This window comes from Centroberyx affinis, unplaced genomic scaffold (assembly GCF_046629955.1).
Source record: "Centroberyx affinis isolate AG114_WGS23_722 - 3 ecotype Tasmania unplaced genomic scaffold, CSIRO-AGI_Caff_v1 ptg001285l_1, whole genome shotgun sequence".
Taxonomy (NCBI): Eukaryota; Metazoa; Chordata; class Actinopteri; order Beryciformes; family Berycidae; genus Centroberyx; species Centroberyx affinis.
Genome location: NW_027279791.1, coordinates 159,395 through 175,766, shown reverse-complemented (window position 1 = coordinate 175,766; position 16,372 = coordinate 159,395). Strand labels below are relative to the sequence as shown.

General features: G+C 43.5%; 1 protein-coding gene across 1 annotated transcript in view; it reads right to left on the bottom strand.

The window, feature by feature from the left end:
- Positions 1-2,228: 2,228 nt before the first annotated feature.
- Positions 2,229-16,372, bottom strand: part of dok6 (docking protein 6) — a 41,598-nt gene continuing 27,454 nt past the window's right edge. The window contains exons 4-8 of the mRNA XM_071525292.1: positions 14,628-14,747; positions 12,087-12,276; positions 11,520-11,658; positions 9,791-9,896; positions 2,229-2,383 (exon numbers count right to left, since the gene is read on the bottom strand). Of these exons, the coding sequence (XP_071381393.1) occupies positions 2,229-2,383; positions 9,791-9,896; positions 11,520-11,658; positions 12,087-12,276; positions 14,628-14,747 (710 nt within the window). The remainder of the gene's footprint in view (positions 2,384-9,790; positions 9,897-11,519; positions 11,659-12,086; positions 12,277-14,627; positions 14,748-16,372) is intronic.

The window sequence follows — 16,372 nt, the reverse complement described above, 5'->3', positions numbered from 1 at the left end:
GTGGAACTATTATACATTGATAAACCACACTTCAGCTATGTGTTAAGACTCAAGACAAACAGGGCAGAGAAATGTCCAGAAACAACAACTTTTTTCTTTCTACATTACTTGTCACAGATATTATGGTGGATCTAATCCAGACTGGCAACCTTTTGTAGAAGGGCACTTTCTTTGTTGATCAAATCAATATGAAAGTTCAGTTCTTTCAAATGCAGCATATAAAATAAACAAACTGCACAACTTAACTTGAACACAAAGTATGAGTGGTTTTATTTGTATCTCCAGTTCTACAGGAATCTAGTATCTATTTCCAAACTTTAAACCAAGACAAAACATTAACAACAACAAAAAACAGTAACACATTAAAAGGAGGTGATTACGTACGCTGTTGAAGGACTGGTTAACTGTTCGCCACCTCAAACTGATTGTCTTTAGAGTCCTTTTTGACTTCAGTGTTGTTGCTGTAATTTCTGGACTTGAAAGACTTGTGCCTTTCTGTCACGTACAAAAGGCAGATGTTATGTTGTGAACTCGGGAAGAGCACGACAGCCTTTACCAGAAGTATTTGAAAAGAGATCAATAACTCCTGAAAGCGTCTGATGACAAACACTGACGGGCAACATGTGTCTAGTTCATCCTCAGCTTCCTTAAAGATCTCTGGTGAGTGTTGCTAAGAATCCCAGGCGTGACATGGTAACGCACACCTGGACCTAATTTAAGAAAAACTCAAGACTTTTTAAAATGTTTTTTAAGGTACACATGAATCTATTCTGTTCACAATGGTAAACTCAAGGCCCAAAGACGACGCTTTGGTTAGGGCTCACACTCTGCGGTCCGTGTCAGAAGGCACTTCTTACTCTAGGAGGACAATGCAGGAGAGGACATTATCGTCACGTTGGCCATTTCATTCACGTGCTACAGAAAGGATTCACTGCAGAATACTCTCGCTGTCTGTGTTCCACCACCTAGTTTTGGCTATTTTGGTGACAATGACCCCTCATGGCATTTCCCTCTAGTTCATACTGTAGCTAGTGGATGGAAAGCGAGGTCTCATAAGGTGTTCGGCTCTTTAGGAAGAAAACAGAAGGGGCAGTAAGTCGGGCCACTGGGTCAGGAATCGACATGCGATGGCCTTATTTTTACCTACTTTGTCTATGTTTATGTTCAGTGGTTTTAATGCGTTTTATTGACTCTTTTTGCCTGTTTGTTTTTGTTTTCTGAATTTGAATCTTGTATGAACATAACATACCAGCTGGGTGAAAATAACCTTGGCGTTTTATTGTCACAGTCCTATAATGGCAATGTCTCCTCCTACTCTACTCTCCCTTGCAGAACTAGGGAGCATCAGTTGCCCCATCAAGCCTCACCCAGTTCACAAACATCTCACTTCTCTCCTTTCACTAATGAACCACTCATCAGATACTGTATGTGAGGCTGGCGGAGAGCAAGGAACCTATTAAATCAAATAGCTCTGCCAGCGTAATGTAAGGTCAGAGGCAGTTTGAAGCAGAGGGTGTGAGAAGGTTGCATTCGATCATTTCTGACATGACGCTCCTATCACTGTATCCTTGAGGAACATTTCTGAATGCCTTTTTCTGCGCCGGTTCTAAGTGATTAATGGTTTTGCTGATTCATTGTTGCCATCAAAGTCTATTGTTTTTGTGTAAGGCTTTAATCAATTTCACATTCTTGTGAGGGAGCAATGTCAGTGTGGGCGGGATTACGTGTCTAAAATGGTGGAGTTATTCTTTAAATGAATGCTGAGGCGGCACATTGTTGGAATGAGCCTGATGTGATATTGTCAATTTTGGAAGACAAACCTTTCTTAATATTGTTTTACTGTGGACCTTTGTGTCTTTGTACCTTGAACCTTTTGTAAGGTGTAGTGCAGTGATTTAAAAAAAAAAAAAAAAAAAAAAAAAGGGGGGGGGGGGGACAGGGGGTTATGCTGACTTTCACAGCATGATGACAACATAAAACATATTCCTTTTTCAAAACTACACTCAAAGGATTTTTGGTGCAATCTTTCAGGCTACCGCTGTCGTCACACAACAGGTGCAAAAAAGTAAATCATCCTTTCATGAGATTATATGTACCACTCGCCCTACAGTTGACACTACTGTTAAGTGTTGACATGAAATGGTATATTACACATGTCGCTATACATATTTTCTACATCCTCTCTAAAGTAGTGGATTAAGTGTCCAGTTTTGGTGGGGCATTGCTCGTCATTGAAGGGGCCTCGGGCTGCAACTGGATTCATAGCCACTAGAGGGTGATAGCGCCTCTTCCTGGTGCTGGCTCTCCTCCTCGCCATGCTCATCAGACAGGAAGCTGGGGAACGTCTGCGCTCGGGGGATGAGAGTCATCGTCAGGCTGGTTCCTGGAGAGAAGAGACAGAAGACCGGAGTGAGGAGCAATGGATCACTTCTGTTTCAGACAACAAAAGTGTTCCCTGGACTTGTAGTGTTTTGTTTTGGGGGGGGGGTTTAAGGTTCCAGCACATACACAAGGGGGGTAAAGTGTACAGAAATTGGAGATGGTTGATTCTTATGTTATTATCATGGAGGTATTATATTATCTGGAAGTAGGGTATGGTTTGGCCCCCGCTCACTCCCCCGTTGACTTTCCATGCTTTTCAAAATGGCGCAGAAAGGGGGGACTTCAGCTAGTATTCAATGGTGCAACTGAACTAGCTGATCCAACCTGTGCTGCAACATTACATTAGATAGGCTAAGGCAGGCACAGAATAGTAATAGTTGTAGCTAATGTAGCCTACCCAAAGCTCATGTACCGCGTCAAGATGCACACGCTCACATTCTGAATGTATGGCCCATTAGGCCACACCTCTCAGCCAGCCACAGGATCCCCTGACTGCCCCCTTGGTTGTTATTTGGTAATGGGGGGAAAAAAAGTGAATGAAATAAGTTAGTCTGATCTGTTTCTGTCAACTGGAACTTGCATAAAAACATAATATGAGTCATAATTTGTCAGAGAGTTTACTCATGGTACTCCAACTGTTGCTTAGCTACTGTCCATGCTGATGTCTTTACATGCAATTGAAGAATGCAAGAATAGCCATTATAACAAGGCTGGCCTCATTTAAATGGGTGTTTTGAAGCCCTCTTATGTAGGTGGTTGTTGGATAATACACCTGAGACATAAACTCTGATCTTCAACCAGGCGACAGAGAGCTAAGCCAGTTCTGTAGTGATGGAAAACAAACCTTTCACCTTGGATAAATCACCTTATATCGGAGTGGTGTACACTGCCTTATCTACTTGGAATGTCTGTTGTCCTCTCTCTCTCTCTCTCTCTCCCTCTCTCTCTCTCTACCTTAATTTAAATTAATCGGTCCAATTTGTTCTGCAGTTCATATTGGTTAACTGCAGTGAGAGGGAGTAATGGATACTTGTGGGTGGAGGGCTGTTCTGTGTAACTGTGAGACCATTAATAATATATTAGAACGCTGTTTGGAGACGTGCACACTGAGGTAAGATGAGGATACAGTGGCCGGCAGGCTGCTGATAATGCACAGAACAAGGAGGAAGTGGCCAGTGATCAATATTTCAGGAGGTGCAAAACCTCACACAACACTGTAATCAACTCTAACCCCCGCCCCTCCAGCCATTAGCCTACAGTATAACATAACTGGCCATGAGAAGTTGTTGCACGTGGATACATTTCAGAGTTTTCAGATCCATTCAACTCAAGAGGTTAATTGAAATTTGATTAACAAATTAAAATTCGGCTTTGCCATTTTATTTCAAGTTAAGGGCCACATCGATGAAATTGACAGTGTGATCATTTTCTCCCCTGCCCTTGGTGCTAAGGTGCTGATCAGCAATCCTGGTTTTCAGTTATACAAATCATGCATAATATAGCTAACAATCATAATTAATAAATAATAAAAAGTGCACATTCTAGAGGTTCATACAGTGCGTGTGTATACAGGGTCAGGTTGCTAAAAGAAATGTAGTGACAGGCCATCTCAGTCCCCCCAGGCATCTTTTATGTATGAGTGCTGTAATGTAGACCTGGACCACTCTCGGTTGGTGTTGGCTAACTGACTGTTTCTCTGACTCACACAAACACATGCACACACACGTGCACACACACACACACACACACACACACACACAGTGCCTCTCCTGTGTGCGGAGGCAGCAGCGCCAGTCATGATGCCACCAAAGGGAATGGGGCACAGACCGTGAGTCGCGCTGCCAACTCACCACTACATGGAATATAAAACACAGTCCAGTCAGCTTGGCAATCACTGTCAAATGACTGTGAGTATGCGTGTGTGTGTGTCAGAGAGAGAGAGAGAGAGAGAGAGAGAAAGGGCGAGTATACAGTGTGTGTGTGGAGAGAAATGATGCACAAGTAAACAAAGATATTGACAGAGACGTACACACAGAGAGAGAAATAGCATTTTCGTGTTACGTGTGTGTGTGTTAAAAAGACAGCTGGTAGGAGGATGGAGAGAAAGACCAGTGTGGGTGGGGGGAAGAGGAGACCAAGACGGTACCAGCCATAACAGGTGAGTCACACACACACACACACACACACACACACACACACACACACACCTCTGTCCACTAGTCATTGCCTTCTGCCACTCCCTGAAATAAAGAAAAACGAGATAAGGCTCCAGCTTAAGGTTTTAAATGAATACCCAGCTCAGCGCACTTGCTGCTGTCCATGCTCCAGAAAAAACACTGAAACCGCTGAGACTGTGCAGGTTAGAAAAGGGGACACTTTTTTTTCCCTCCCCCTTGTACTTAATAGATTGCTGAAACGACTGGTGCGCAACCAGGCATATCCTTTTCACATCTCTGCCAAGACAATCCCTCTCCTCCACCTAGGGCCAATTTGGGCTGGAAAAAGAGGCAGGGAGCCCAGTGCAGACAGAGACAGCCAAGCAGATCTCATCATCTCCTCAGTCATAAACAGCGGTTGTTTGTTGTGTGACGCCAGCCCCCCGACGAGAGCCGCGTTTTAGATGGGAGACCCCCCACCCGGCCTGGACCGCGGAAGGGAACACACCGCACACACACACACAGGTCGCACACAAACAGATATCCGCGCACGTAAACGTAAAAACACGCGCGCACGCACAAAAAAGCACACAGAGAGAAGATGGTGTCAGCATCCCTGCTCCTCTCCTCTCCCTATGAGAAGCAGACAGTGATTTGTCAGTGCCTTTTCATTACCAGGGAAGGTCATGTCATCCTATCTGGCCTGGGGTGGCAGCTGCTGGGCTGGAGCAGAGCGAGGACAGGCGGGGAGGGCTCTCACACACACACACTGGCAAACACAAAGGAGCCTCGGACACACACACACACACACACACACACACACACACACACACACTCACACAAGCAGCTATTCATGTACATGTATCTGGACACACACAAAGTACACACATATGCACACACACCTGTCTACACCTTCTACACAGTGTGATAACCCAGATGGCCTTCTAGTAACACCTGTAACCGGAGAATGAGAGAGGCTGCTTGCACCACAAGGCCCAGATTATGCAAGAGTACTGACATCTAGCTTTGTATCCAAACTAAGCCAGCTAAGAGCCAGCTAAGAGCAAGGCATATCTGCACCAGGATGAGAGAAAGGTCAGTCCAACCCACCCAAATGATTGGGTTAATTAATTTCAATTTGGATTCAAATAATGTATGCCGACGATTGAGGTTAAAAACTTCCGTTGGCGATTCCACGGGTCCACTGGAAAGCGGCCGAAACAATTGAACTCAATTTTACCTGCCTTTTATGAATTTTTCATGGGATTCACATTTTGCATACACTGTATTCCTTGTCGCCTGTTGCAGATAAGATAGTGTTATCATCCTCTTCTCCTATCATCTTGTCCCTGTGCCTTTGATACTCGCTCCCTCTCTGTAAAATCCCCTCGTATCACTCCCAGCCGATCAAACTAAGAACAGCGCTCCATTCCATTAGAATTGCTAATGCTACGGCACTAAACTGTGCAGCCCGATGAAATGAGAGGGGAAGTGAGAGGAAGGGAGAGAAAGAGAGGGAGTGCGTGAAATGGCACGAAATTATATAAAAATGGGTCTGCAAAAAATACAGGCATTCTTGTCCTTTTCCATTCCAATATTAGAGTTGGTAATTGAACCATTTCCGACAGGCGTGGCGGCTTGCTTTTTCAACTTTAAAACTTTAAAGTGCACTTATTTCTATGCATCAGCAAACTCTGAGAACACAGTGGTTTCAGTGAAATGCAAAAGAGTGCATAACATTAGGAAACTAGAGGTGGCAGGCAATAGAATAAAAGTAAGTAAAGATATATTGTCTTAGCACAAAGTTTCTGGAGATCAAAACATCTATCTAAAGTTTTACTTCCAAAGGTGTATTTTTACAAGGGGGTGAGTTGTGATTGCATATAGCAAGATGATCAAGGCTGAGTGCACAGTTACTGAAGATAATACTTCATGTTGTTTATACATAATATCCCTGGGTTTCTTTCACACTTGATAAATTTGATGTTAATTATTTTGTATAATCTCACCCTCTCAATTTCTGGCAAACAAGACTTCATAAATGTTTCGGAGGAATTTCTGTCCAAATGAAAGCGATATATTGAAATAAAGGATCTAATTCACTGCCAGGTCCCAGGTTAACTGAGCAAAAGAAATAAACAAATAGGCGAGCAGTAAACCTCAACGGGACAAGAAACTGTGTTCCTTAATTATTCCCCCGGACCCACAGGGTATTTGAACGCAACCCGACCATGACTCAGCAAATTGACTGTGCTGATTGGATATTCATCATGCACACAGTGATACAGCCAAGGAACGAGCCAGTTAGCCAGCGTGGTCCAAATGCTCGATTTCTCACCTCTGTTCACACTCCAATCAATTCAGTTCCACATTAGTGATGTAGTGGAAAATACAATGGGTAAAACTCATGTCAGAGTTCATCATGAGGCAAACACCCACTATCACAAACTGATATATATACACATATATTTTAGTGTCAACTTCAGTTTTATTTTCTTGACATTGTTTAAAATGTTTACATCATTCATACTTCTTGCTATTAATGTAGCTTACCAATTTAGATCATAAAGGACTAAATTAGCTTGAAACAAAAAAAAATAGCTGGGTGTACACTCCACTACATCCCTGGTTATTCTTGCAGTTATATTGCAGTTATTCTCCCTCTACCAATAACCATGTGTTGTACCTGTATGTAAATATGACGTGTATGTTTGTGCTCCCTGCTTAAGGCATATGTAAGATCATGCTGCCAACTCTCTTTGGAGAGTAGCACAGGAGAACAGATCTTTTTTTTTTTTCCATAAGTATTTTTATTGGAAAACATGATATCAAAAACAATACCGTAGTATCCGTCATAAAAACATGTGATCAATTTTCTTTTTTTTTTTAGACAGAGTAAAGAAACAACAAGACAAAAACAAACAAAAAGAAAAAATAAATAAAAACCCACTCCCACTAATGAACCAAAAAATAATTAAAATAGAGTAAAAAAAAATAAGATTAACACATATACAATTGCTTGATGCTCATCACACACTGCTCCACTGCACAATGGATTATATATATACAGACTTATCAAGCACAGTCCAGGAAAGCGAGTGAATTGATATTTCCTAAGTACAGAATTCCATCTCTTATGGAAATTGTCAGTTGATCCTCTTAAGGTGTATTTCACTTTCTCTAAATGAAGAAAAGACATCAAATATTCCAACCAGGAAGATGCAGAGGGTGGGTTTGGACATTTCCACTTAAGTACTATGCGTCTACGGGCTAGAAGCGAAGCAAAGGCTATGACATCACTCTCTCTTTTAGTCAGACCAGTCAATTCCTCGGGCACACCGAAGATAGCAATCAAAGGACTGGGTTCAAGTGTAATATTGAGAGCTTTAGACAAAGTATTGAAGAAGACAGACCAAAACCCAGCTAATTTCAAACAGGAGTGAAACATGTGAGTATGATCAGCAATTGATGAAGAGCACCTATCACATGTATCACTCATGCCTGGAAAACAGTTTACAGAGTTTGGCTTTGGTAAAATGTATTCTGTGCAAGACCTTGAACTGAATCAAAGCTAGGCGAGCACATGAAGACGTAGAGTTTACCCTATCGAGCGCTGTCTCCCACCATTCATCCGTAAGGTCAAGCCCAAGTTCTCCCTCCCAGCTATCCCTAGTCACAGAAAGAGAGGGAGTCCCAGAAGATATAATGAGATCATACAGGATTGATATCATGCTACGGGACTTGGGGAGTGAGAAGATTTCGTCTATCAAGGAACCAGCAGGCAACATGAGGGAATGAGGCAAAGTGTGTACAAGCAAACAAACTAGATTGTGGTAGGTCAAATTTTTTGCGAAGATCATCAAAGTTAACAAACGTTTTACCAAGAAATAAGTCAGAGAAATGAACTATACCTTTCCTACAATGCAAAAGCTGTGTCAAGTTTAGAGGGAACAAACAAGTGGTTATTACGGATGGGGCTACAGGGACAGGGGAACAGATCTATAAGAGCTCCAGGGGGGTGGAGACCTTCTGCCAATGAAGAAATCAATGCAATTATGGCACTGCTCATCTAAGAATGGCTTGCAGCCATTAAAAAAGCCACAACAGGAGCTGATGTGTCTGAGGTTCGTTTGACGCCCGTGCCTTTCACGGTCCAAACGTCCTGTGTCATAACGGGAATAAAATTCCTGTCACTCCCTAGAATCACCTTGTCTTCCACTTTGTCTGGCAAGACCTTTTGCTGTGTCCTCAAACACACTGATGCATTCAATTTATTCATGGGAAAGGAGGGGAGATAATGGTGGTGCTGAATGTGTATGAGTGGGGAAGTGGAAGGAGAAGGTGGAGGGTTGTTCCGCGTCGGACAGACACACAGCAGAACTGTGGGAGGACCAATGGAGATGCCAGGGTGATGGATGAGGAAGAAGCTCCTCTGCTCACCAGAGTTTGGAGAGAAAGAGTTTAAAAGGAGAGTTTACAGAGACTAGGCCTATAAATAATGACCCAGGGGTAGAAGTATCCCTGAATGCAGGACTTGCTCAAGCTTCTCTTTTGAGTGTGCTGGAGTAAAAACATGTTGATGTTTGGAATGGAAGACTCGCATTTGCTTTTAAGCTTATCGGGCTACAATTAAATGATAAAAAAAAAATCCAAGCTTAGCTTTTCAAAAGAAAATTATGACGTAATAGCGACTTTCATCTTTCCCTGGCTTTCTAATTTGCTTTATCAGTGAAAGCCAAAAGGCCTATAATCCTCAGATAAGTCTACTAATCAACTAATACCATGGACACAGCGTAATCTCATCAGCTCACTAATCACCTTTCTGCCTCTGGTCTACATCTAGACATTAACACACACATACACACACACACACACACACACACACTCTTGACAACATAACAGGTGCACACAAACTGCTGGGCTGAATGCTATAGAGCACCTACTAGTTCCATATTGGGGGTGGCATTTCTCTCTTTGTCTCTCTCTCTCTTTCTCTTTCTGTCTCTCACACACAGTCTCACACACATACACACACACACACACACACACACACACAGACAAAGACCATATGTTTACTTGCAAGAAAACACACAAACACTATCTGTCTGTCTGTCTGTCTCTCTCCTTCCCTCCATCTCCTTTGCCCCCTACTTTACACCTCATCCAGTATGGTCCGCACATTACCATTGACATGAGTGGGGAAGGAAACAGCAACACGGTGCGTATGATAATGAGTAGCGGCATGCCTGTACCTTGGTAACTGTAGAGATCTCCCATGCTGTTCTGGCGCGTGATGTGCTGCCAGTAGGCGCTGCGTGGCAGGGAGATGGACTTGGTTAGCATCTCTCTGGAGTGGATCTGAAACAGACAGAGAAACCTTACAGCCTCCCTCGCTCTCAGTCACTCAACACTCACTCACTTGCAACAGGGGGAAATTGCTCTAGGTATGTCAGTAAACAAACAAAGAACCTGCGCACTGTATTGCTAGTTTAATGGGACGTTTCCGTCCTGAATGGCTGTTTTGGTTGGTGAGATGAAGATTCATTTGGGGTCGTAATGCTGTCACGCCGAATGCGAGCGGAGCACCTGCCACTGGATGTACACTTTTTAGTAGTTCTCTGCATTGCGTTAAAAGCTTCATGGTGATGATGCTATGGACAAAATGTGCAATGTGTCACGCTTTCACTACTGAGTGAGAACAAAAAAAAACACAGCAGCGTTAGCACTTAGTAGTAAACATGCTATTCCCCAGAGCCATACTGTAACTGTAAGTGGTCAATGTTGTGTAGCTCTCCCTGTGATTTATAGAGCTGAGGGTAAACGCTGCATTTGGAAATGCTCCCAAATGGTGGGGTCCAAGAGCATGGCCATATGGTCAAGGCTCATCAAGCACTAGGCAGGCCTACATAAATAAAGAATACAGATGATAGCAGGGAGGAAGGAAGGAAGGAAGGAAGGAGGGAGGGAGGGAGGGAGGAAGGGATGGAGGGGTGTTGGGATGGAAGGAGGTAACAGAGGCCAAGACCATGGGGTGTGAGAGGGTTTCTGGTCCAAGGCAATACTCTTGGGGAGAGACCAGGCAACAATGCCTACAGGGTGTGTGTGTGTGTGTGTGTGCGTGTGTGTGTGTGTGTGTGTGTGTGTTGCGTGGGCAGACTATCTTGTGTGCAAATCATGATTTATGGCCTTTGTGTTCACTGTTTTCTAAAAATAATACTGTGTACAGTACTGTATATTCACAGCATAACCAGCAGTGAGGATTTAACTCGGCCTAAATCAAACAGGCAGTGAGGAAGCCATCCAAAGAGGAGAAACGAAGCATTTGGTCAAATTAATATTACAAAGGATGTGTGTGTAAATGTGTGTTAGTCTGTCTAAGTGAGTGCATGTATGCGTATGAGTGGGTGTGACTGTACAGAAGCATGTGGATTGCAGACCTTGCACAAATTATATTTGCAAATAACGCAAATAAAGTGTTTGTTTTACCCCTCTTTGAGCAGCAGGTGGGTGGGGTTTACTGCATCAGGATTGTCAGGTAAATTGACAGTCACAAAAAATTGACTTTCAAATACTTTTCTGTGACACCCATTGCATTGTTGTATATGTAGCAAACACCACCCAATTTGTACTCCAATTGCTATTTGACCCAGGTCTGATTGATTTCATTGCAGTGTATGTGTGTGTGTGTGTGTGTGTGTGTGTGTGTGTGTGTGTGTGTGCATGTGTGTGCATGTGTGTGAGGTGAGCAAATGCATGTGTATGGGTGTGTGTGTGTGTTTGCCCAAAAAAGACTTCCTTATTCTTATCATTCAAGGGACATTGGAGTATTTGTTAACTGTCTGGGCACTATTGTGTTGACCCTTGCACTCGTTATTGGCTGCTTGTAATCTTAGCAATGCAGGAATGAAACTTTATTCTACTGTTGGACTTATTGTAAGCTGCTCAGGTCATCAGCTAAACAACTAAAATGTAAAAATGTACCTGGGAGCTCTTCTCCATCTCCTCCATCATCCTCTCATGCTGCTGGGCGATGGACAGCGTGGCCGAGTGGACCCGCTGGTAGATCATCTCCCCCTCCCGCGTCTGGAACGTGAACAAACCCTCGCCTGTGTCACACATCCTGCGCCAGGAACACACACACACACACACAAACAGAAATACACACACTTTGATTGTGCTCACTCTTGGACTGCTGATTTACAAATACGCATGCTTGAATACACACTTATAGAGAGACACGCTCATATAATACACCACTCAAACACACATGCGCAGGCAGATACAGTACACAAACAAAGACACACACATTCACAAAGAGGCACTTGTCACTTCATTGCCTGAAGGGCTCTGCGGCAAATGCTGATATCCTGGGATGTTTTGGATTTCCAAAGTTGCTTTGTTAAAAGTTTTTTGACGTTTCTGAAACTAAGTTGTTTCCCTCCCACCGCCACTCCATTCACACGTACAGACAAACACACGTTTACAGAGACACAGGTACGCACACAAGCACAGACAAACACACATACATGCACACACTCGCGCCCACACCTTCCGGACTCAAAGGTGAACCAGGTGGAGTCTCGTCCGTATCTGCGCAGGGAGCTGAGAGGCCACATGACCAGTTTGACGCGGGCATTGTGGATGTCCCACAGGTAGATGTTTTCATGGGTGATCTGCATGGTGCACTCCCCGTAGATGTCCAGGTTAGGGGTCGGCATCAGGTACACATTGAAACGCTCTGGAAAGATTCAGATGTACAATACACATGTTGAAATGGGATCAGTAAAACAGAAATCTAGTGAAAGACCATGGAGCTTAGATTTTTATTCCAAAGAAGGTTGATCAGTAAATACATTTCATGAATTTTATAAGACAGGGGTCAAAAAACTAATATGAGTGTTTTTGAGAATTTTAAAATACTTATTGTTGGCAACAGAACACTGAAATTGCTTCTTTACAGATGAAGTCATTCCAGCCATAAGTCAGCCATATGTCATTCCAGTCAACTGGGTTTGCACTGGCAACCAGAAGTATCATTCACGCCAGCTTGCAGAAGCATGAAATTTCACAAATTGTGAGGATAAAGTTCATTTATATTTGAAGAGAAGGGATAAAGGAGACAAAAAAAAAGTAACAAGAAAGTAAGGCCGGCTAAATTGAATAGTTTTAGAGACAGCTTGCTTCTAATCCTAAATGGGGTTACGTAAGGGCCTGATTAAGACAAAAGCTCAGTTCTTATCAAGCCACGGATTATTCTTCTCTCCCTGCAGTGAGAGCCTAAGGTATGGAGTCTTAGAGTGATGGGAAGGTCAGTGTTTACCCAGTTTCTAAGGCTGGGAGCAGAAACTAAGGCATGGTCATTGCAGACCTGGGACCAATAGTATTTTCAAATAATTCCGTTTTTGCTTTGACCTGCATGGAGAAACAGACGGGCGGGGTTTACCTCATCAAGACATTTTGAATAGTGTCAGGTAGTTCATAGTTTGCCAATCAGTATACTATACTAACAATATACTAAATTGCCTTTCACTTACTTTCCTGTGACTGACTAAACTTTCTGGCACTTTGTGTATTTTCCTATGTGGCAAACCCCACCCGTCTGGCACCTAAGTAGACTAAAACAAACCATAAAAAGGATTTTTAAATACTATTTCACCTCAGTCTTACAAGCCATCCAGTGGCCTGGCCTGGGCTCAAGTACCCAAATCTCAGCCCGTTCACTTTAAACAAGCTCTCAGAGAGAGAGAGAGAATGAGAGAGAGAGAGACAGAGAGAGAGAGAGAGTGAGACAGAGAGTGCTCCATAATCTAAATTAGTTCTCACTAATTATGCCTAATGATTCAAAATAAGCCATGTGTCTGCAGTGGAGAGAAAATGGCAATGTCATACTGTGGCAGTCTATTTTTAGAGACAGTGAAAATGAACTCTGATCTAATTATCGGCCCCTGCTGTTTGGGGGGCTACAAATTGAAACATGGGTGTGGGATCAAGTCTCATGTTTCTTTCACTAGACAGACAGCAGAGAAGCAGTTTGTCTCCAGGTGCTTCATAACACACAACCGCAACTAACCAAACATCAACAGGGCCTCTGCTGGAAACATCAAAACACTGGCTAAGGAATTGTGTTGTTACAGTTCAGCAGGTTGACCACTGCAGTCAAATACTCACATATTGATATCTTAAATACATGAGGCAAAAGTTATGTTGAAGAATATATTGCACTGTAAGATTGCAACGAAGTAAAATGGATTGAAATGACGCCCGATTCTTTTCAATTACTCGCCCTTTTACAACTTTAAACTGTTCTTCTTTGCCTGTTGCCTTTTCTATTTCCTCAGCGAGTTTAAAACTTACACAGAGAATGGGCTCCACGGTGATAGCAGCGCCCTGTTGTCTCCTCTCTTTTCCAATTCCATTTCCTGAGAGTGGAATATGTGGGGAAGCACATTTATTTCACATGGCTTTAGGAGCCATAATCTCATCCATCTCTGTGACAAGCTTCATTATGAGGGAAGCCAGTGATGCACAGCACTTCTCATTAGGCCTGGAACAGAGCCCCAGCCACAGCCTGTGACCTGTGTTCTAACACACACACACATACACACACACACACAGGCTCCCCCCAACACACACATACACACACAGGCTCCCTCCAACACACACACACACACACACACACACACACACATACACACACAGGCTCCCTCTAACACACACATACTTACACACACACACACACACACACACACGCACATATGCACATACACACTGTATGTACATACATACACAGGCTCCTTCTGAGACACACACACACACACACACACTTACACTTCTAAAGTTGAACCAACATCTGCTAATGTAACCAGCGACTCTTACAGGGGACTAGGGATCAGATATTGACTAAAATGGCTCCTATTAGCTGGGTCTAATTGGACAGTGGCTGTTCTGCTCCCCTAACCCTCTGAGGGCTCAGTTGCATTAACACATACGGGCCTGGACTGCGACCGCTAACTGCTTGGTGGCAGGCTGAGTGAGACAGATTGACCCTGAATGGCTGTCTGTGTTAGCAGGGACTAATTGGGCACTCACCGTTCTGCTCCCGCTGCACCCCCGCTGCTAACAGGTCTGGCTCTCCCAGGCTGATGTCGTTGAGACGGCTGCCCAGGCACTCCACACACAGCAGCTTACACCATTCCTCTGCGTCCAGCTCTGCACACACACACACACACACAACAGAATGGCATTAAGGCATGTACACCTTCAAACACCTTCAAACACACACCCCTCCTCCATATCCTCCAATACCCAACACAGCATTAAGGCATGTACACCTTCAAAACACACACACACACACAAACACCTCCTCAATATTCCCAATACCCAACACAGCATTAAAACATGTACACCTTCAAACACACACACACACCTTCTCCATATCCCCCATACCCAACACAGCATGGAGGCATTTACACCATCACACAAACACACACACACACACACACACAAACACACACCTCCTCCATATCCAACACTGCACACACAATGAAACACATTGTCCAGATTATATTGTGCATACACATAGCGCTGATTTAGCAAGTCTTGTGTGTGTTTAGCTCCAGAGACACTGTCCTATAATGTTACATACAATCCACACACACATGCATGCATTCACATGCACAAGGTATACACACAAACAGCGCGCACACATGTACATAAATCACCCAAGGGATTTCGGAGTAAAATCCTGCGTGTACAGGACATACAGGTAACTGGGAGGGAGAAAAATCAATCTGATCGATTCGGTGCTGATGAAAAGAGGCAGTAGGTTCAACAACAGCCAACAACAGATGAATGCTGAGTTTCCCTCCCTCCTTCGCCAATACTCAGTTCCAAGGCAGTACAATATAAGTAGTTCTGCTAGAACAATATGGCCAGAATCAGATCTGAGGCTGGCAATCATCTATTCAGGCGATCAATAGGCTATTATCCAAATTGAAGGAGTGCTTCAGCTTTTCCTTGGGTGAGAATGTTAATTGGAAAGGGAATGTGAGTATGAAACAAACAGAAGAAGGGGATTTACGACAGCGTGAGATGGTGAGAGGATTCATTGGAACAGAAACTATTCTGATCCGGCTTTGAGGACAATTATGATTATTGAGTGTTTTAAATGCTAGTTGCTTTGCAGCAGCCCCGGGTTTAAGAACTGAGCTGTTTGGGAAGTTATGTTGTGTCTCTACACTTGACAGCTGGCACTTAAAGAGGGGGTAGGGGAGGGGAGCATTCACTGTAAGATTGAATTGTTTAATTAGAAGCTAAGTGGATACAAACGATTTCATGAATCAAATTCTCAAGTCCGCGTGGCAGACTGTTGTTTGTGAATACCAATTTTCCTCCTGTTAAGTCGGAAAAAATAGCGTTTACAATGGGAAAGAAGATTTCCAATTGTCTTGTGTGAGCTTTCGGTGAGAGTTACTGAAGTATGAAATGAGGCGAGCGCTGGAGTTGTTTATCTTTGTGCAGCTCCTTCACCCCAGGCCCAGTGGAATTCTGGGATATGTAACTGTGGCCAGTGATGTGCACAGAGACACATGTGGAAGTGAAAGAATGCCACCATGTTTCTGTGTTCACGAGTGTGAATGTTCGCTTGTATGGATGTGAAGAGTCATCTGTTCTTGCATATGCTTGTGTATGCGAGTCTGTCTGCTTGCTTGTCTGTGTGTGTGTGTTTGTGTGTGTGTGTGTGTGTGTGTGTGTGTGTGTGTGTGTGTGTGTAGGTATTTTCACTTCATTCATTTCAAGGTAGCTTGTATATTAGCTGGCATAGTAAGACAGAC